Source organism: Olea europaea, unplaced genomic scaffold, assembly GCF_002742605.1.
Source record: "Olea europaea var. sylvestris unplaced genomic scaffold, O_europaea_v1 scaffold1520, whole genome shotgun sequence".
In the NCBI taxonomy this organism is placed as follows: Eukaryota; Viridiplantae; Streptophyta; class Magnoliopsida; order Lamiales; family Oleaceae; genus Olea; species Olea europaea.
Genome location: NW_019232785.1, coordinates 42,105 through 63,765, shown reverse-complemented (window position 1 = coordinate 63,765; position 21,661 = coordinate 42,105). Strand labels below are relative to the sequence as shown.

The window sequence follows — 21,661 nt, the reverse complement described above, 5'->3', positions numbered from 1 at the left end:
TTTTATCAGCATCCTGCAAAGAAAATTACAAATATTGAAGGTTTCCACTACACTAAACAAAGTGGAGGTAAAGGTGAAACAAAGATTACCTAATCAGCAATCTTGGAAGGTGGCTCATGGGAGCATCTGCAGAACTCAAAAAGTAACAAATCAAAAACCAAAAGCACAAGTAAAGGTAAAGTATCAAAAAATGAATTACCTTCTGCTTCGATGTTTGGGGGGTCAACGCCCTGGGTAGAAGGTGGCTCATCCATTGGTTGTGATGAAGATTCTGGGACTGAAGATTTCTCTTTAAGCGTAATCCCTTCATCAACTGGTTTGGACGAAGCAGCCTCTGCAGAGGATGATGAAGCAGGAGCTGCCAGCACCAAAGCCTTCAAAGGAGAGGCTGAACTTTCTGAGAAATCCAAATAAACCATCAGCACATAGGAAAGTTTCAAGTATGGAAATGTATGCTTGTGAGTAAACCAATTTAATTACCTTCCTTCTGACAATGAGAGGGTGTCATCATCATCATCATCCTCCAAAATGGGAGATGCCGACGCTGGCCGTTTGCGGCTTGGGGCACTTTTAGCTGCAGTGGGCTTGGTAAGAAGAGAAGTCGATGGACGAGCAGACTGTTTAGCACGAGCAGGGGAAGAGGGACTCCTAATGGACAGAGGAGTGACCAAAACAGGAGAGGTGGAAGAAATGTTTGGCTGGTCCAGTGAATGGAAAGCACGATTGGCATCAGTCACAAACAATCTGTGCTCACTGACGGCCAGAGTTGTTCAAAAAGGGGATGGATGGCACGGTTAGGATTGAAGGGAGCTAAAAAAAAGTTGCTCGTCAAAAGAATATTGCGAGCATTTATAGCTTCTGCCTCTGCCTTATTAATAGTATGGAAGCGGTCTATCAAGTTTCTTAAATAGCAAGGGGGAACGGGCCAAGTTTGGCCAAAACCAAGTTGGCGAGCAAAGAATTGGGGAGCATATATTTCAACCCCAACTTTTGCATTGGTCCCAGTCAAGATATCATGGAACAACTCCCTCCCGGTCAAAAACTGAATCCAAATGAATAGAGAGGTGCTTGCACTATCCATAGTGGATGGAGGTTGCACATAATCTGGAGTCAAAAAGGGAGGAAAAGGAAAGAAGGAAAGGATTGAATTCAAAGTATAAAAGAATGAAAAAATGTCCATTTTGGATATATTTACAGGAGTTAGGGGATCAATGGCTAGCCCATAGCAGCTAGTAGAAGGACTGGAAAAAGATGGAGCACCAAGCGATGGAAAATAGGCTCTCAACCATATTTGAGTGAACCAAAGAGGCCCACTGCTAGTGGAAGATGCACCATTCTTCAATTGGGACTGAAGAGAAGCCATGCCTCTATAGAGGGCAGCTAAAAAGAAAAAATACAAATTCAGAGGCCTACCACGCACTAATTCGTGCACTATGGGTAAATAACTCATGGAGGGCTTTATGCTTGGCACACACAAAACGTATTTACAAAGCCAAATCAGAAGAAAGGCCACATGCTCAGCATGGAAAGGCTCAGCGCTTGAGTGGTTATGACAGGTTTGCGGGCTTGAATAAGACTCGGTGAGTTTTCTTTCAAATTTTGGGGTGACACCAAAAATTAAAATACCAGGAAAAATGGTATCGCCCAAAGGTGACAGATTTATTAGGGCCCCAACATCCCTTAAGGTAATGGACATGGGGCCAAGAGGGAAAACAAAAGTATTATACTCAGAAGACCAAAAACTTAAAGCGATTGAAAAAAGTGCTGAATCAAAAATAGGGGGTCGCAAAAAAGATTTATAACAAATCAGAAATCCTAGCATTATCAAAAATTGCCTTAGTAGGACCATGGTCCATAAGGCGAGCGTGCCACCTACGGAAAACGACATTAGATTTAGGTCAAGTGCGAATACCTCTTTCGCAAAGTGGCCCCAGCGACAAAGAGTTTAGAAACGGAGGGACTTGAGGACAAGGGAATAGCTGACCGACCGCCGCTTGTTCGATGGCCTCGACGTTGTTGAATGAAGGACCTAGATAGAACTCTTTGAGTTCGACATTGGTTAGTGCAAGGAAGTTCGGAGTTATATATGGCCGAGTGAGGAGTTTCTGGAAGTCTTCAAAGCTAAAGGAGTTATCAGACTGGGATTATGAAGTGGCCATTAGGGACGAAATAGAGTTTTTCAGAGTTACGTAGTAGAGAAGCAAGGAGATAAACAGTAATATTGCGAGAGAGAAGCGCGAAAAAATGAGGCGTGATTTAGTGGTGCAATGAAATGACGTATTTGGGGGTTATAAGGGTTTGCAAACGTCGCACATTTTCAAGCTATGGTAGAAAACAATGATTGAAATTCTTGAAAATTTCGAATGTTGCTGGGAAACACAAAGTGAATATGGTAAAAATTAATAATTGGTATTAATTCTGCCATATTGGGGGGTAATTATTGACACACAAAAAGTTTAGTCCAAGTCGAATAGCCCAAGGAATGAAGCCCAATTGGAAGATCCCCAAAATCAAATAGCCCAAAGAACGACCCAATCGAGCAATGCAGGATAAAGGCCCAAATAGGGAAGCCCATGAACACAGTAATACTATCGCCCAAGGTTATAAGTCGCTCAAGATTTGAGTGAATGGATTGCCATGCAGTCGCCCAGAACTGTGCCCCTGTTCTCGCCCAAACCTTCGAATCGCCCAGGATCTTAGCAAACGTAAGATGTTATGGTTACTCAAAGGTGCGGTTAATGAAGCAGTTATTGAATAGCCCTATCACGTTCCACAATTCAAGGAATTCAATTGAAGACGGTTGAACGACAAAAAGTAATGGCAGCAGTTAGAGAAGGCAGTTCCATGACAGTTGGCCACTACGAGGAAAGTGGGCAGTTGTAGAGCGATCAATCAGTTTTTAAGCGGTTGATCACGAAGAGATCATCCAGGGAGTATAAAATGAAGAAAAGACATAGAGCAAAAACCTCCAAATCAAACACTCTCAAACAGAGAATATGTAACTTTAAATTTCTTATTTTAGATTTAAAACACTTCTTTTCAATAACTAGTGTGCTTGCGCCCCTTGAAGGCATTCTTTTTTATTTTCCAATTGTAAAGTCATCGCCAATAAAAACACCCCTTTTTGGGACTTTGTCTCAAGAGGTTTGTCCCTTACACAATCGTCTGATCCATTTTTAGTTGTTAGCGACTAACATGCGCGAAACAATACCAGTACTTATATTTTCTCAATTATGAATTATGATAGAAAGTGCTCTCTATCTCTCTCCATTCTTTTGAGTACAACAATATGGTCCACTAGTTGCCTAATTTAGACATCAATTTAATGCATCCTATCGGACATTGTGATTGTTGCCCACTGTTTGTGAACGGGTTTTCTTTCTCATTCACATTTGTGGGTGAACTACTGTTAAGAAGCATTTTTGGCCTTTATCTGAGAAATAATTGTGCGCCTGTGGATGTAATACGTATGATGCTTCGATGATAGGAGTTTGTAGATACTTTAATGGTAGGAGTGAGATAGAGTTCCTGAGGCAAAGAAGAGGTGGGACTCCATGTAACGTACCACTGGCCCATCTTAAAGGGATTCCTTTAAAGAAGCCCTCATTATGGGGAGAGATCCAAAAGGGTATTTTGGTACAATAGAGTGCTCTCGCGGGGGCATGCTTCATGGCTTTAATTTACATTTGCTTTTAGTCTTGCCTCAAGACAACTCTTGCCCGAGGTGACTTTTCAAACTTAGTGAATGTGCATAGAAACCTTCACGATGTTGCTAATGGATTTCGTGTAAACTTGATTGATCAAAAGGTTTTACTTGAAACAACTCAAACAAGTACTAATTCTAGGATATGTCAAGTGATTTATATTTGCACCCTGTGTTGCGGAAGCTCTCTCAAAAGGATCTTCAAACGATGGTTTTTCAGGCCCAGTTCAACGTACCTTTCTCAACCAACAACCAGTTCAATCGGCTCCAAATTACGACCAATTGATTCACCTTGGTTGCTATGCAATCTTACCCACGTAAGATAAGAAATGATGATGATTTATGGCCACAAAGGGTGAGAGAAGACACATCAAATGTATACTATGAAAGAATCACCAATTGCACACGTTATACCAGCGTTCTGGACACCTTTTTTTCTCACACAAAGGGGGGGCAGCCGGGATTCACTAGTTCTTCTTTCAAAATCACACACTCATCATATGAAAGTGGCTAGGGTTATAGCTAAATACATACTCTAGGGTTAGGCTTTAAGTTGGACCATTAAAGGGGTAAACGGGCCAAAATTCAAGTCATCCATAAGGAATACAATTGGGCCAGGTGTAGCTCATGGACTCGGTTGTTGGACTTATTTCATTCATCGGCCTATGCCTATGAAATAATATTAAACCACGTTAACATCATAGCTCGAGATTTATTGGGTATCAAAAACTCAACAAATCTCCACCTTGATACCCAATAAATCTGTAAGTAATCAAAACACACAGTTAACATTTGCAAAATCAAGGTAGCCAATAAAATTGGATCACAGACCTTACCTCGTGTTTCCAACTTGAAACACATATCATACATGCTCCATGTACTCGTGGGGCTAAGGTAAAAAAACACCCAAGTAGAAGCAAATATTTAACAGTAAACAATGAAGAGAAAATACACATGCGATGACGATATACTATAGGATAACACACACAGATCTTTTTAGAAACACGTTCACATAGAACCATAGATTAACACTAAGTCAATCAAACCACAGTCAACCACATATGCAACACATGCATATATGGCCCTAAGAAAAGATCTCACCACACTTATCCTATCACATTCCGTATTACTCACACCTCGAGAACACATATCTCCTCTCATCGCCCACCAAACTAACTCGACAGATCACTCAAGTCATGTCTAACTGTTAAGTCACAATAGATCCTAAGTCCACGGGATAATCCTCTATCTCTACATCACTTCTCCCAACCTACGTGGATAATGAGTCTCCACCTAACAGAAGTGATAGAAGTGCCTCTCTCACACTCCACTTGATCATGGTCTCTTTCCAGATAAAGGATTCTAGACATTTGATTACATCTCCACTCGCGATCCAAATGTTACGCTCCACATCCCCTGTACAAACCACCATATACTCCTAGGCATCTATACTCCACCTCACCAAAAGACACACACACACACTGCTAATACATCCTAACCAATTATGCATGCAAGCAATTACACCATGTAATCCTAATGTCTCAAATTCATGCAAATACACATATCAAATACATTGAAATGTAGCAGATAATCATGCAACAAAATTTAGACAATCACACACATGCAGAAAGGATCACACACAGATGCATATGCAGTGACTAGGTTTACACTTAATAAACCTCACTAGGGTCATAACTCGACCCCTCAACCAAATTTGTCTCACCTCTCATCTTACTCTTCAGCTTATCTTTCTTCTTGGGACAGTCTCTAATAAAGTATCCAGACTTACCACAATTGTAATACCTTCTACCACTAGACTTGTCTCGTCCCTTTCCCTTCTTCTTACTACCCTCATCACTCGAATCACTATCGTCTTGAGTTCTACCCAAATTCATCTGCTTAAACTTCATTCTACTCCTCATCATATATAACTCACCACTCCTCTTATCCTCTTTTTCAGCCCTAATCTCCATCTCCTTACTCCTAAGTGAGTCTATGACAATCTCAGGTGTTAAGGTGTCTCTACCATACTTAATTACATTCTTAACTTTCCTATATGAATCAGGCATGGAATTAAGTAGGATAATAGCCTTATACGTTTCAGATACCTCTTCATCACAATTAACGATATCTTGAACTAACTTGTTAAAGACATTCAAATTATCATCAAGATCCTTTGAAGGATCCATTTTAAAGCTGAAAAATCGTTCAAGCAAGCACAATTTATTAGGAGTTGACTTAAGTAAATATAAGTCCTCCTACTTTTCCCAAACTTGTTTTGTAGAATCCAGTTTTCCTACTTTTCTCAAAACGGTATCAGACATGTGTAAAATAATTGAAGTGTATGCAAGTTCATCATACTCTTCTTTTTGTACTTCTGTTAAATTTGCAGGAAATTTGCCATTTATGGCCTTTGAAACTTTTTGTTGGACAAAAATACCCTTATCTTTTGTTGTCAAATTGAAAAATCTCCTTTCCCATTAAAGTTCCAACTTCAAAGCATGAAGACATTTTTAAAAACTAGAACAACCAAAAGCACAGATAGGTCACACAAAGTTATCCTACGGCCGCAATATACACCGTTCTAGATTCCCAGAGTTTCGTAAGATTCACGATCTTAGATCAAGGGAATATTCGAACGAGTCAAGTCCAGGTGTTCTAACGGGAAAATCAATGCAACACGAAGGTATGTAAACAAAAGTTCGAATTTCCACGCAACAAGTCTCACACGGTGACTATATGACGGGTAAAGCACAAAATCAACTACCAACTTGCAATTAAAACTCAACACTTCAAAAACAGAGCACATAATTCCTAAATTTTCTAGCACAAGCAATGGTTGCCAAGCAATGACAACCTCCAATCCTAACGATCACCCCACACGATGATCTGCTAATGCTAAAATTTAAAATAAGTTAAGCCAGTATACCAGAGTGGACCTATCTGAGTCCGTAAATTATGAGAGTTGCGAATTTATCACTTTAGGACCACCATTATTCGTCCTAAAGTCTCTGGAAACTGCAGCAACCAAAAAATCACGATTGAGTCCCGAACGCCCAAAGAACAACGCTGTCCAGATTCTATTGCGTACCCTGAAACAGAAAACTTTCAACACAAAAAATGTCAGAAATAATATGAGGAACAAACTGTCTGAAGAGATCGTCGCCAGACAACGCTCCACGCTCCCTCACGTGCGGCTCCTTCCCTCTGCGCGTGGGCCTCATGCGCCACCACACGCTCCGCCGTCGACTGACACGCGCCGGCCTGCAGGGTTCGCCTCCTCCTGCACGTCACGTCAGTAGTCTCCGTTTCCTCAAACCCCTTCTAGATTGATCAGAAAACGTGAAAAACAGAGACCGATTTTAACAGTTTTTTGACAGCTTTTTCGATCTGATTTCTGCTGCGTTTCTGCCGATTTTCTGGACGATTTTTGGTAGATTTCACTAGCCAAAAACTTCACCTTGAAGTTCTGATACCAATTGTTGCGGAAGCTCTCTCAGAAGGATCTTCAAACGGTGATTTTCCAGACTCAGTCCAACACACCTTTCTCAACCAACAACTAGTCCAATCGATTTCAAACCACAACCAATTGATTCACCTTGGTTGCTATACAATCTTACCCACGTAGGACAAGAAAGGATGATAATTTATGGCCACAAAGGCTAAGGGAAAACACCACAAAGGTATACTATGAAAGAACCACCAATTGCACACGTTATACCAGCGTTTTGGACACCTTTTTTCTCACACAAAGGGGGGGCAGTCGGGATTCACTAGTTCTTCTCTCAAAATCACACACTCATCATATGAAAGTGGCTAGGGTTATAGCCAAATATGTACTTTAGGGCTAGGCTTTAAGTTGGACCATTAAAGGGGTAAACGGGCCAAAATTCAAGCCATCCATAAGGAATACAATTGGGCCGGGTGTAGCTCATGAATTTAGTTGTTAGACTTATTTCATTCATCGATCTATACCTATGAAATAATATTAACTCACGTTAACATCATAACCCGAAATTTATTGGGTATTAAAAACCCAACACCCTGTTTATTTAGAACAATTTTACTTGCTAAAGAACAGGGACTTCAGGGTTGCTCTCATTTTTACTGGCAATTGCTAATGATTATCTGCAGGTGATGTGCGCCGTCAGAGCCTTCATTAACATCCAGATACATTCCCAATTCTTACATGCTGCTACCAGCTTCGAGTGACATTTGGAATTTTTCGTGATTCCGGAAAAATTTGTCTTCCATTGGTGAGTTGTCTAGGATGATGCACCAAGAGAGTTCATCTTCTAGCATATGATTTTGAATTAAACGTTAATTCTTTGCTACACATTGTAATAAATTGCTATATATATATATATATATATATATATATAGGTAATTATAATTTTATTAATTAAAAGAGATTACATGGGATGTGTACAATCACTTTAAACAAGAGAGGAACGTCATGAAATTAGGCAACTCTTCTATAGAATTTTTAGCCACGGCATTAAACCAATTATACAAAGTCAAATAAAACATTTCCCCAATCTGTGCTATTGTCTTTGTTTGATCTTAGAAACAGCGGTTGTTTCTTTCTCTCCAAACACACCATGCAATGCATCCCGAGATAAGGTTTCATACAAGTTTGCTATCCTTATTACGGAGTTTTCGCCTCCATGCCTACAATACGTCCTCTATACGCCTTGACAGCACCCAAACCATAGATTGAGAAGCCAGGATATTGTTCCAAAGCTAGCGAACACCATCACAATAAATGAATAAGTGGTCTACCGTCTCCCCATCACTTTTGCACATATAGCACCACTGGGTTACATAAAAGTCTTTTCATCGAAAATTATCCACCGTTGACAAAATTGCTACATTTTTTTGTCATCCTGTACTTGTTAGGTACACGAATTGGCAATCATTTCCGCATTTTTTTGCCAGTGAGATGGATGTGTATTACTTGGAATTATATTCTGGGTTTCGCATATTTTAATTCTTTGCACGTGCTAAGTTCGTTGCTTAAATGTAATGACCCGAGTTATAAATCATCTCACCCCATATCAATGGAGTTGGGGATTTAAGCGCACCTCTGTATCCGCTGAATCACTCACTTTAAGGGCTTAGTCGGAGTAGAGGGGCACGTAGTATCCTGACTTGAGAGTTACATAATCAGCTTTTCAAAAACCTCACTAGCATATAAATGCATTGCTTTATAATTATACATAAATTTCTCCGTCTGAGAGAGATCAAAGGGTCAACCCCACCATCCAGTAGCATTGTTATAAAATACAGAGAGGTGCATGTGATGCAACCTCTTCCCCTTTACACTCCCCATTATTAGCAGCTTCATCAATGGGGTAGAATGGACCTACCACCAATTACAAAACCCAAAAGCAAAAGCAAAAAGACCGTCCTAATCAAGAAAAGTTTCATCTCATCTACAAAGCATAACCAAGAAAGCAACTTCCCCCAATGGTATAGATCATGACGATGGTGATGATGGTCAGAAGCCAAGAAAATTCCCAGGATCAGATGGTTCCCACTGCCCCCATCACCACCTCCATTTGCCCCACCTGGAAACTGTACGAGAACCCCTTTTATATCTCTCATCAACAAGAAAATCATCAACAAAATCTTACTCACGAGCAAATTCATCATCTCCACCTGCCTATTTCTGCACGAAAAATCGCAGCTTCTTTCTGGGATTTAACCTTTATCAAACCCCTTATGGAATCTGAACTTGAAGTTGCTCGAGGGCAGATTGTTCAGTTGAAGGCTGAGCTAGAATGTGAACGCAAAGTGCGTAAAAATATGGAGTCTCTGAATAAAAAACTGGCCAGGGAACTTTCTGAGGAGAGGAAAGGAAGAGAAGCATTGGAGAGAGTTTGCCAAGATCTTGCTAAAGAAGTATCTTTCGATAAAGGTGAATTCGACAGGATGAAGAAAGAAATGGAGGAAGAAAGGAAAATGCTACATGTGTCTGAAGTTTTAAGGGAAGAACGCGTGCAAATGAAGCTCTCAGAAGCAAAACTCTTGCTCGAAGAAAAACTGTTAGAATTGGAAGACAATAGAAGGATTCAAATTGAATCATCAAGTTTCAAGAAAGATGAAAAGAATCAAGAAAATGATATTGATCATTATCGGACTACATCTTCTTCGACTGTTAATAACAGAGGGTTTAAAACACTGTCAGTCATCCAAATTGTTTCGTTTGTTCTCGGTAATCGACTTTCTTTGTTCCAAATTAGTCACTGAACCTTTTTGTTGTGTTTCTTACAGGGACAAAATAAGGTTTGTATTGGCAGATAAACCGAGTTATAATAATACCGATAACAATGGCAAGCTTCAGTCAATGGTAATTCAGAGAAGAGCTTCTCCAGAGCCTGAAAATCCTCATATCAAACGAGGGATTAAAGGGTTCGTCGAATTTCCGAAAGTGATTCGAGCAATTGGTTGCAGAAGTAAACATATGGGCACCAAGTTGGAGTGCCAGAAGGCTCAGCTAAATTTACTACTAAAACAGAAGGGTCCTGTCCGACTCAATGGCCTTATAGCCAGCTAAGACTAATTTTCCTTTAAGCGAGTTCTTGATGAATTTATTGTCCTTTGTTTGTTGAACCATTGATGTTGTTCTTTGTAGTTATAAGTTAAGCTCGTTTGGGGAATGAATTGCCTCCCATGAACAGGATTTTCTTGTTAAAATAAGCATGTGATTTTGTAATAGTTGGAATTTGACCCAGTTATTTCATGTTTGGTATTGTTCTTAATTATTTTTATTTTTATTTTTATTTTTTATTTATTTTTTTAGAGTAAGTTAAGATTTATTTATTATTATTATTTTTTTTTTTTTAAAAAAGAAAGTTTTGATTGTATAAATAGTAACTTTAGAAATTAATTGATAAAATAAGTAACTTTTCAAGTATGTTTCAAGGTTTAACCTACTTTCTCAAGCAAGGAATAAAATATTTACTTGCAATAGCAGAAAAGGTTTAGAAAAATTAGAGAAAAGAACCTTCTTTTGAGCTATCAGAAATGGAAACATAAAGAAGTTAAAACAACTTTTGTAAGAGACAATATTGACTATTAAGACATTCTGTCGATTTTTGTTCATAACAATAAAATGTAGCAATTGAATCAACACCTTCGCTGCCACAAAAATAAAGTATGAAAGTTCAATTAGAAAATTTATATACCATTTTCAATTTTTTTAAAAGAAAATTTGAATTTGAACTGGTCTTTTCTAGTCTGATTTGATTCCATCATTGATGATCAGTGTGATGTTGCTAAAATTTGTTAAAATTTTATCAATGCTATGAAATTCGACCAATTTTTTAGCGAACAAATATTTTACCAAACAAGCACTCGACATGGAACTATTTCATTAAAAAACATCAAAATTTAGAAAATCAAGCATATAACATTTTATATTTTAGTCCATAATTCTCTTGTGAAAAAAAAAAAAAAAAAAAAAAAAAAAAGAGGTCTTGGGATAAAAATTTTCCACAAAAAGGAAAAAAGAAAAAAAAAAGTCCAAATTTTCATACAAATGATAATCCTAAAGATAGGGTCCGAATAGTGTTGGTTTACCACGATAAGAGGGATGTTGGAAGGACAGTCCGCACAGGGCGTTGAATGCCCCAGGCGCGGGGCGCCAATTCGACGCCTTTGGACAGGGCCAAAGGCCAAGAAGATTTAGCAACAACGATAAATCAGGGATTAATCAGATATATGCGCTAGTGATTTTTGGGTTTGTGCATATTTACTATTTGAAAATGCATTTTATCATATTTACTGAAGCGATAATTGCATCAAAGCCCCAAACCATTTTCTTTTGTACAGACTTTGCGTAAACATTTCATTTATACCATATACGATTTCTAACCTTTCATTTTGTTGCAACAGAAGAATAAATGGACGGATTAATAAAATAATTAAATTAAAGATTATATGAAATTAATTGTTCATCTTTCCAAATTCCCAACCCCACCCATCACCAAAACCAAAACCCAAGAAACCCACCCGCTGTCAGGCATCATCATCGCAAATCGTCAACACCACTGTACCCAAATCAATTACACAAACCTGGAGTCAAAAGGAGCAGGATCTTCCTCCTATGTATGTGTGGCCGAATCTTCTCTCCCTTGTAATTTTGTAGTGGGAAATTTTGATAGCAAAAAAGTTAAATATCATTCATTTCAAAGCTAAAAATAAACGTTTTAAATTTAGATTTTTTAAAAAAAAATTATTTATAAATTAATTTATTAAACATATATTTTATTAATTAAATATATTGAAATCACAATTCTATATAATTTGATCACAATTATCTAATTAATTAGTCACAAATTAATTTTTAGTATCAACTTATTTCTCAATCACAAATAAAAAAATTTATAGGTCACAAATTATTTTTCAATCATGAATCAAAAATTTTATAGGCCACAAATTATTCATCAGTCATTGAATTAAAACTTTTATTGGTCACAACTCATTTATTCATTGAAAATTATAAGATGAATTGGACACGGTTATTTTTTCGGTCACAACTTGATCAATTGTGAGCCACAATCACAATTTTTTGGTCACATGTTACAAATTAACCAATTATTAGTCATGATTAATCAATTTGTGATTTACAGTCACAACTGCTTCTAGCAACACTACCGCCGCCGTTGCTACTACAACGATGACAACAACCAACATTACCACAAATACCATCACGATGGCTATACTACCACCGCCAACACCGTTGCCTGTACCAACATGATCATGACAACCACCAATTGCATCAACAATGCCTGTACCAAATCCATTATGTCATCCACCTTTACGCCTTCTACACCTATATGGTTATACCTCAATATATCACAACCGCTGCCACCAACCAAAAAAAAAGGCTGTTGTCCCTACCACCTACACCGCAGTCGCCACCACAAACAACAAAGTTCCTAAGCAAGCCATCATCACCCCCGGTACCTACACCTCAATACACTACAAATCCACTAAAAAACTCTTGCCGCGCATCGTTGCTGTACGTTTGTGCACTTCGCGTGCAATAGGCATGCTACCACGGTGAAAGCAGACTTGTTGCTGTGCATTCCACACTAACCATTGTCGTCGGTGGAAGGACAAGGATCGATGATTTGCTGTACATTTCGATCTGCCACTGATTGACTGGTTCAATCGGGAGAAGGGCATACCGCTCTTCATGATGAAGGTAAGTCATCGAAGATCTACGCACTGACTGTGGAGGTAAGTCGTCGAAGAGCTGCACACCACTGATGGCGGTAAGTCGTCGGGATGAAAAGAGAAGAAGAGGTATAGAGAGGGAAGGGGAAAGTGATTAGGGTTAATGATGGTGGGTGGGCAATGTAAATTATATTAATTTTATAATATTATTATTAATATTAAAATTTCTAATTATAATTTAATTTTTGAATAAACAAACTTTGCATTTATTTTTTGAAGTGAGATCTTAAAAAATATGGATGGGCATAATTTCCATTTTTTCAGTTCTATTTCTTTGCCCATTAAGAATGGCAGCGAGATATACCAAGACATTTAGCACCAATTTGGCCCCCATTATTGTGTTTGAGCCACATTCTTTTGAAATAATGTATTTTGAAATAGTAGATTGATAGTGAATATGTAGTTAAAAAATGAGGAAAATTTTTGGATTTACGTGTAATATTATTTTATTGAAAAATGTGTGATTGAAATGATGTCAAATCACTGTTTAATAATATTTTTTTTTTTTGAAATAACGCAGCTCAAACAGGGATATTATAATAAGAGGAATGGTAATTTTTGAAAAATGTGTGGTTAAAAAAAGTAAAATATTTTGAATTTACGTATAACATTATTTTATTAGAGAATGTGTGATTGATAAAGGAGAAAAGAAAAATGAATTATAATTTAATGAAATATAATGGAGGCCAAACAGGTGCTTATTGCATCCTCATCCATGTTATAGGTGTTTAGGAGATGGGATGGAGATTAAAATTTTTTCATTTATTGTTTTATATATATAAGAACAATTAGCACAAAACGTTCTTATCTTTCAATGTTATTGTGCAAAACGTCCATATTTTTCATTTTTGACCCTTTTATCATTACCTTTACCTTTTATTGTGAAAATCATCATGTTCATCCAATTTTTCGTGTAAAATGACAAATATACCTATTAATTAAATTAAAAAATAAAACAGAAAAGAAAAGTTAAAGAATAAATTGCAGTCATACTTCCAAATTCTTAAAAAAAGTGCAAATGAGTTCAATTAATTATTACAAGGGTAATAATCACAAAACATTCCTACATTTCGTTATTATGCAAAACGTCTATATTTTTCATTTTTTAATATTTTCACCCTTATTTTTATATTTTATTAAAAAAATCATTATTTTTCATCTATTTTCTCAATTAAAAGATATAAAATGACAAATATACACTCTTTAAATAAATAACAATAAAAAACAAATCGCAAGTATACTCCCGAATTTTTCAAAAAAAGAAGTACAAATAAATTTCAAATAAATAATTTAAAAAAATCACTTTCTTTTTTAATTATTTATTTGGAATTTATTTGTATTTTTTTGAAAATTTTGAAAATATAGTTGGAATTTGTTATTTATTTTTCATTTTTTTAATTTAAAAAGGAGTTTATATTTGTCATTTTACAACTTTTAAATTTGTTTAAATTTAAAGAATAGGAATAATGTAGATAGAAATCCCGTATTTTACAACGAAAAGAATAGCAACCAAGTTCAAGGTGCGAGATCCGTTCATTTTTTTTTCTCTAATAGATGGTTAGAACTTCATCTGGGTTCATAGTGGGTAAATTAATGCCCCAAATAGTGAAAGAATCACATATGCCACCTCTATGAGCTTCCATTTAATTGAGAAATAAGTTTGATTGGCATCAGTTTTACATAGACATAAGGCATTCTTCGAATAATTCAAATCGAAGCAATTGGATGTCCGTACCAATTGCGCCATTTTTTTATGTTTTTCCCGGAGGTCTGGAGTGCCTGATTGAATTGATCAAGTCATATAGAAACAATATTTAAGTCTACTGATCTATTAGGATGTCTCACTCGACATGAATTAGGCGTTAATAAAACTTTTCACAAGAATCTTTCACAAACTTCCCACTTTTAATTGAGAAAAATGGATAAAAATAATGATTTTTGTAATGAAATATGAAATAAGGGTGAAAATGTCAAAAAATGAAATGAAGGGACGTTTTGCACAATAGTAATGAAAAGTAGAGACGTTTTGTGCAAATTATCATTTTAATAATCTACTTGGACTTATTTGCACTTTTTAAAAAAATATAAAAGTATGATTGTAATTTATTCGTTAACTCTTCTTTTCTTTTCTTTTTCATTGTTTTAAATTATAAAAGGGATATATTTGTTATTTTACACGAGAAATTTGATGAAATGGATGCTTTTCGTAATAAAAGATGAAGATAAGGGTAAAAGTGTCAAAAAATGAAGAATATGAACGTTTTGTACAATAATATTGAAATGTAATAACGTTTTATACTAATTATTCATATATATATATATATAAAACATGGTCATGAACGGTTGATGATCCCACACCTCATCACCTCCCCAAAGCCCAATGCAGTGGGCCTAAAAAATTACAATTCCCAATGCTAAAAATAGGAAACGGCATGCCGAACGAAAGAGACGTGTTTGACGGAAACCGTCAATCTCTAGAAAAGAGGATATAATCTTATTCACAAACTTAACTTTAATGAATGAAATAAGCCTCGTTTAAGCTCATTTTTCAACAGTACATTTAAAAAAAAAAAAATCAACTACATATATTTTGATAAAATGATATTATACATAAATCATTTTTTTAGCTACACATTTTCTAAAAATTCACTATTACAAAATCTATTTTTACCAAATGGTGGGACTCAAACAAGGGCTAAGTCTAATTTCTATTCAAAACTTCAATATTTTAGATTTCAACTGCCTAGCAGATTTGCCATTTTAATATAGAATTGAAAAGATATTATTAACGGAAAAATTAAAAGAGCATCCTTTTTTTTTTTTTTGGGATAAAAGAAGTCTTAGAACAATCTGTCATTTTCGTCCATTTCCACGATATGGTGTACGTTAGTAAAGACGTGAGGATGGATTTCAAGTTTCAAGGTCATTCGATATGCTCAAGTTTGACAACTAAGTACAATTGACTTATTTATGAATTTGGACGATAATAACATGTTGTGTGGAATGTCAACGTTGCACTCACGATATATGTTAGCTCGAGTTATGTTTTTGGTATGTTGGATTTGATCACACGTGTTTAGTTTTCATGACTTTGAAGCTTGGTAGAATAGTGAGGTCCGATTCATATCATTTATTTATAATTCGACTTATTTTATGGTTGAACTCTAGTAGATATGCAGTATTTTTCTGGCTATGTAACAGTTTTAAGATTAATTGCATCATAAAGATTATTAAAAAAAAAAAGGTGTACACTTCAAGGTATATACACGAAGTTACATCTAGAGATGACAATTAAACTCGTCGGCTCGGACCGCCTGTGGCTCGGCTTAGTTCAAAAAAAGCCAGAATCAGCCCTGCTTAAGCCTCGAGCCGAGCCCCATTTTGGGGAGCCGGGCAAAATCTGATTCGGTCCACGTGGTTCACAGGCCTATATTTAAAAAAAAAAAAAAACATTTAAATGGCAGCACTCTAAGGCAGCCGAGTGCTACCTTCATTTAACTTAAAATTAAAAAAAAAAAAAAACCAAAATCAAGCTTGCTTGGCTTGGAAAGGCTCGAATCGAGCCTAATTTTTTTGGTCAAGCAAAAGCTCGGGCCGGCTCGGGTTTGAAAAGAAGCTCGCTCATTTGACCTTAGCCGAGCTCGAGCCTTTGGGCTAGTTGACATCCCTAATTACACCTCTTAACCTGAAAGGGATCCACGCAGATTTCATTGTGTGAGCACCCTCCATATGAGTGAGAAAATCTTTGGTAGAAAGGTTGTACTGTCCTACGTTGTATGATCGTCCAATGGGGAGCTACCATCACATCTGGTGGTCCTCTCTCACCCAATGGGATAAGATCACCTTGAGAGTCGGGACTTGAACAATGCGATTGTCTCATAAAAAATTTTCTCCATGTGGGGGATGTAGCATAGCATTACCGAGCAGAATGTACGATCCCTAATGACTGACCATAAAAATTACAGCTCAGATATTCCAAATTTACAGAACAAAAGAAGTAAAAGTCAAACTGAGACTTCTTTGTACTTTCCATTTTGTAATGATACCACCTACTACTATTTTACTCCAACTTAGAGTTGACTGTCAAAAATTCACTCTGTTAAGTCCCACAGTTTGTAATGTGTGTGTGTGGGGTCCACAGAGCATTTTGTCTATGTAAATTGTAATGAAAGTATAGGAAGCAAATTCCAAAACCAAAACCCCAAGTTCAAATTGGCGGCACCGTATCGATATTTATAGAGAGAGAGAGAGAGAGTGAGAGAGAGAGCGCATTTTGGGGTAGGGTTCTTGCAGAAGGTCTTGATTCTGTATCGTTAGGTGAAAAAATAATGGGGGATGGGAATAGAATTGGGATTGATTCGTCATCGTCATCATTAGAGTGTGATTTTGGGTTGGGTTTGAAGATGCAGGTGCAACCCACTGAATCATCAACTTGTAAGAGGGCCATGGTCTTCCCTCATTATTATCAGCTTTCTTCTTCCCAGAAAAATAGCTTTTTTGGTGTTGGAGGTGGTGGGGGCGGCGGCGGTAGTGGACGGGCCAACTTTTATAACACAAATTATAACGAGGCAGTAGGGTGTGTGAACAATATCTACGATTCTATGGGCGGCGGCGGAGAAGTTTTTCCGAGGAGCTCTGACAATAGTGCTTTCAAAGGTGCTCTTTTGTATCTATTTAATCTTTTTTTTTTTTTTTTAATATTCTTGTTCCATTTTCTCATAGGACATCTTCAATGCTTACCTCAAAACACCAAAATGCACCAAAATAACTCCAAACTTTGCACCAAAATGGTGCAAAGTGTCAAAGTCATTTTTACCTTTCATTTTCCTTTCCAAATAAATTGATTAAGGGTATTTGTGTTATTTGTGCAGTATATTTTTTAATACAATGAATTATTATTATTATTAGTTCCATTTAAGATTTATTTTAAATGTAAAAACTAATAAGTAATAAATTAATTAAAAGAAGAAAAAAATTTAAAATACAACGAATACGATTTATTAATGAATTTAATATTTTTCGTAATTTAATTTAATTATTTATTTAGTAATTTATGTATTTATAAAATAATTAAATAAATAATTTTTCAAATAAATATATTATAAAGAATAAAAAAAGAGAAGAAAATGGTTAAACTATTTTGTATAATTTTTGGTGTAATGATTGGAGATAAATTTTAGTTTGATACAAGATTTAGTGTAAAATGATACAAATTTGGTGTAGCGTGGGAGATTGCCTTAACAAAAAATGGATTTGACTGTAAAGAAATGGGAGTTTTCTACTAGAAGAAAGGGGGAAAAAATTAAAATAAAATAAAAATGTGAGGCCGTGATAATTATTGGTGCTTTTTGCAGGAGCCATGATAATGTCTGGAAAAGCTCTTTTTACAGGAACACAGTGGCAAGAACTGGAGAGACAGACAATGATATACAAATACATATTGGCTTCTATCCCTATTCCACCTCAACTCCTCTTACAGCTCTCAAATGCCCCAATTCTAACACATGCCTTCCAATCTAAAAGTAAAGTTCCCTTTAATGTATATTTGTTTATGTCAAATTCATATTGATTGTTTGGTGGTTGTCAATTACATGTTAAAAAACTGCGCCTTTAGTTGCATGATGTCGAGAAAAGTAGGTGAAAAGCGGGTTTTAAGGAAAGTAAATATGCTGATATGTTTTTTGTGTGCAGCATCTGGTTTGGATTTGAGGTTCTCGAGCGGGTCGGATCCAGAGCCATGGAGGTGCAGGAGAACAGATGGGAAGAAATGGAGGTGTTCAAGGGATGTAGCGCCTGATCAGAAATACTGTGAGCGCCATGCCCACAAAAGTCGACCCCGTTCAAGAAAGCCTGTGGAAACTCAATCCCTGAACACTACTACCAACAATTATTCTCAACAATCTCTTCTCCTTCCACCTAATACTACCACTCAAAACTCAATGGACTTCGCTAATCCATATGACCAAACAAGGTGAGTTTAGGGTTTCAAGAATTTCTTTCTTAATATAATGTAATTTTTTATGGCTTAAAGTGGAAAAAGGGATACGGAAATCTTCTAAATACACCGGCCATACCTAATGCTGTTGACAAAATCTTGTTTAGCCCCGTTTGGTTCTGATTTTTCAACCTAAAAAATCTTTTTATTTTTATTTTATTTATATTTTTATTTATCGTTACTTTTCTCAGTCGGCTGTCATTTTTTACTTTTTAACTCATGGGTGGACTCACTTTTCTATCTAACTATCAAAAAATTGATTCACAAGATCATTACCAAACAGGCCCCTAGTCTATGTTTGGTTTTGCTACAAAGTAAAAAATAGTTGAAAAGGTGAATCCCGTATGGTTAAAATTATTTATTGATATTAACTTTGATTTTGACCATTTTTTAGCTAAACTAAAAATGGTTTATCATGTGTACAATTCTTATACTACATCAGCACTTTTGACATATTTGGTGGACGATTAATACACGGTGCTAAGAAAATTTTCTTTATGTAGGCATTTTTTGTTCTTATCCATGATAAATTTATGTTATAGCCTGTGGTTCTAGTCTCCTCTGTCGACGTGCAAATAAATGTGGGTTCTAATTTCTTTTGTATATTTTGATTCTTGATATTGCTTAAGGTGCACAGAATGGTTGATGGGAAGTGTAAGCAGCAGTGGCACCATCCCCGTCTCTACTTGTAACCAACAATGGCATCAACTTATGCAGTCATCATCAAAAGTGGAATATTTGAATAGAGACAACACTGTCCAAAACGAGAATAATGTGTCTACATTTCAATACGATGATAAACAAGATTTCATGAACTTATTTCTTGATCACCCCAAGTTAGCCTATTTACAAGGAAACCTTGATTTAAACACTGAAAAAACACAGACAACGAGGCGTTTTATTGATGAAAGGTCAACAGGAGAGAAAGACGGCGATGAAGGGTCTGCTGCATCTTTAAACAAGAAGATGTTTTCACCCTCGTCTTTGACTCTATCAATGTCAAGAGGAATTGGGATTGGCGATGATAATGACCACAATGCTGCAATTGGTATTGGGACCATGAAGACTGTTAAAGAAAATGATGGATTTTTGAATTCTGTTTCTTGGATGAATTCTCCGCAGGGTGGACCGTTGGGTGAAGCATTGGGACTCGGCAATTCCACCGCAGGTGGTGGTGGAAAGGGGTGTTCGGATTTGGCTTCACCTCATGGGTATAGCAATAGCACTGCTAATAGCAGCAACTGCAGTAAAAGTTCTTGCGAGGATGGCAGCTATGCACACAATTTTATCGGTTGACTGCTCAACTTTTTGAACTTGAGCCTAGTGCTGGCCAAACAGAAGCTATTTGATGTGTTTATTTCGTTTAATTTGGTTCCCTTACTCTTCATGACTCTTTTATTTATGTACATTTGTGTCCTTTTCATAATTAGCAATAGATACGCTGCACTGTTCGCTTTTAAGGTGGCCCGTGCCATTTACTATGTCCAGAATTGCTCATCGGTGGGCCAACTGTATTGGGCTTATTGTGCTCGTACAATTATTTGCATGGACCTATATAGGTACTCTTTTAGAAATGTGATTGCCTGGGTGGTCGTCATATGTGGGCAGCACTCGGTTCGTGTAAAAATGGTGCAGCCTTGAGCCAATCTGAGCTTTTGTTCGGCCAAAAAAATTTAGGCTCGATCCAAGCTTTCGACTCGAGCCTTATCGATTCGGGCCAAGTTGAGCTAGCTTGCGAAATTATTATTATTATTATATTTAATGACAAGTTGCTACAACCACACGTTGCTTGCTAGCCTGGCAACTAGTCAAGCAAAGCTGCCTACCTTGCTTTTTATTTTTTTTTAATTTTTAGTTTAATTTTATTTATTTTAAGGTTTGGCTTGGAAAATGGCCTGTGTGGCTTGACGAGCCACATGGGTTGGTTTGGTGTTGGTCAACGATCCAAAATGGGGGTCGGTTTGAGCTTCTGCTCGATAGATGCCGAACAATGAGTCGGACAAGCTCGGGCCTTTATTGGGTTGAGTACCAGTCGATGAGCCAAATTGACACCTTCAAGTTGGGCCTTGAGAGCACCAACAATGTCTCGTGCAGTCTGACACATTTGGCAAGTGGCAATAGAGACTTGCAAATTTAATACCCCAGTTTCACAATTGTGCCGTCACTAACGCTTATTGCAGTATGTTGTTCCGAATTTGTTGTTCTTTTGGTTGTTTCTTTGTATATTTTTTACCCTTCAATAACCATATTTTAACAAATGAGAAGATATTACGCTCCGTTTGATTCGCCAAATTTTCCATGAAACTTGGAATTCGAATTCCAACTTTCACTTTTGGCCTGTTTGATTGACAAAATTTTCTAGGGAATTCATTTTTCATGTAATTCTAGGTACAACACCTTAAAGCGTGATTTTCCACCTTTTATTTTCCTAGGAGGTTGGTGATTTTTGGTTTTCAACCTTTTTTTTTTAATTGTTGGCAATGAGAACAAATTTTAGAAACAATTGTAAAAGAGGATATACCTGAAATTGAGAATTTTCATGTAAAACAAAGTCAAACGAACACAAAAATATAGAAGATTTTTTGATTTTTTTTTTTTTTGACAATGGAAACAAATTCTAGAAACAATCGTAGAAGTGTATATCCCTTAAATTGACAATTTTCATGTAAAATAAAGTCAAACGAACACCAAAAAATACTTTTACTTCAACATTTTCC

At 36.5% G+C, this 21,661-nt stretch overlaps 2 protein-coding genes across 3 annotated transcripts; both read left to right on the top strand.

The window, feature by feature from the left end:
- Positions 1–8,940: 8,940 nt before the first annotated feature.
- Positions 8,941–10,455, top strand: LOC111376567 (protein BRANCHLESS TRICHOME-like). Its single transcript, XM_022999534.1, has 2 exons — positions 8,941–9,888; positions 9,980–10,455. The coding sequence occupies exons 1-2, from the start codon at positions 9,185–9,187 to the stop codon at positions 10,260–10,262; spliced, it is 987 nt and encodes a 328-aa protein (XP_022855302.1). The 5' UTR covers positions 8,941–9,184; the 3' UTR covers positions 10,263–10,455.
- A 6,699-nt stretch (positions 10,456–17,154) lies between these two features.
- On the top strand, positions 17,155–20,518 carry LOC111376566 (growth-regulating factor 8-like). 2 transcript variants are annotated; one of them, XM_022999533.1, is made up of 4 exons: positions 17,155–17,605; positions 18,340–18,471; positions 18,641–18,920; positions 19,574–20,518. In XM_022999533.1, exons 1-4 carry the CDS (start codon positions 17,278–17,280, stop codon positions 20,238–20,240), a joined length of 1,407 nt encoding a protein of 468 aa, XP_022855301.1. In that variant the 5' UTR covers positions 17,155–17,277; the 3' UTR covers positions 20,241–20,518. The 2 variants fall into 2 exon arrangements, with proteins under 2 accessions (XP_022855301.1, XP_022855300.1); XM_022999532.1 differs by having other exon boundaries at positions 18,304–18,471.
- The last annotated feature ends 1,143 nt before the right edge of the window (positions 20,519–21,661 follow it).

What these genes read in the sequence shown, in the direction of transcription:
- LOC111376567 (XM_022999534.1), top strand. Translation starts at nt 9,185, where the DNA reads ATGACGATGGTGATGATGGTCAGAAGCCAAGAAAATTCCCAGGATCAG. An exon ending in AACAGAGGGTTTAAAACACT is followed by an intron (nt 9,889 to 9,979) that starts GTCAGTCATCCA and finishes TGTTTCTTACAG; the next exon opens with GGACAAAATAAGGTTTGTAT.
- LOC111376566 (XM_022999532.1), top strand. Translation starts at nt 17,278, where the DNA reads ATGGGGGATGGGAATAGAATTGGGATTGATTCGTCATCGTCATCATTA. An exon ending in ACATGCCTTCCAATCTAAAA is followed by an intron (nt 18,472 to 18,640) that starts GTAAAGTTCCCT and finishes TTTTGTGTGCAG; the next exon opens with CATCTGGTTTGGATTTGAGG. An exon ending in AATCCATATGACCAAACAAG is followed by an intron (nt 18,921 to 19,573) that starts GTGAGTTTAGGG and finishes ATATTGCTTAAG; the next exon opens with GTGCACAGAATGGTTGATGG.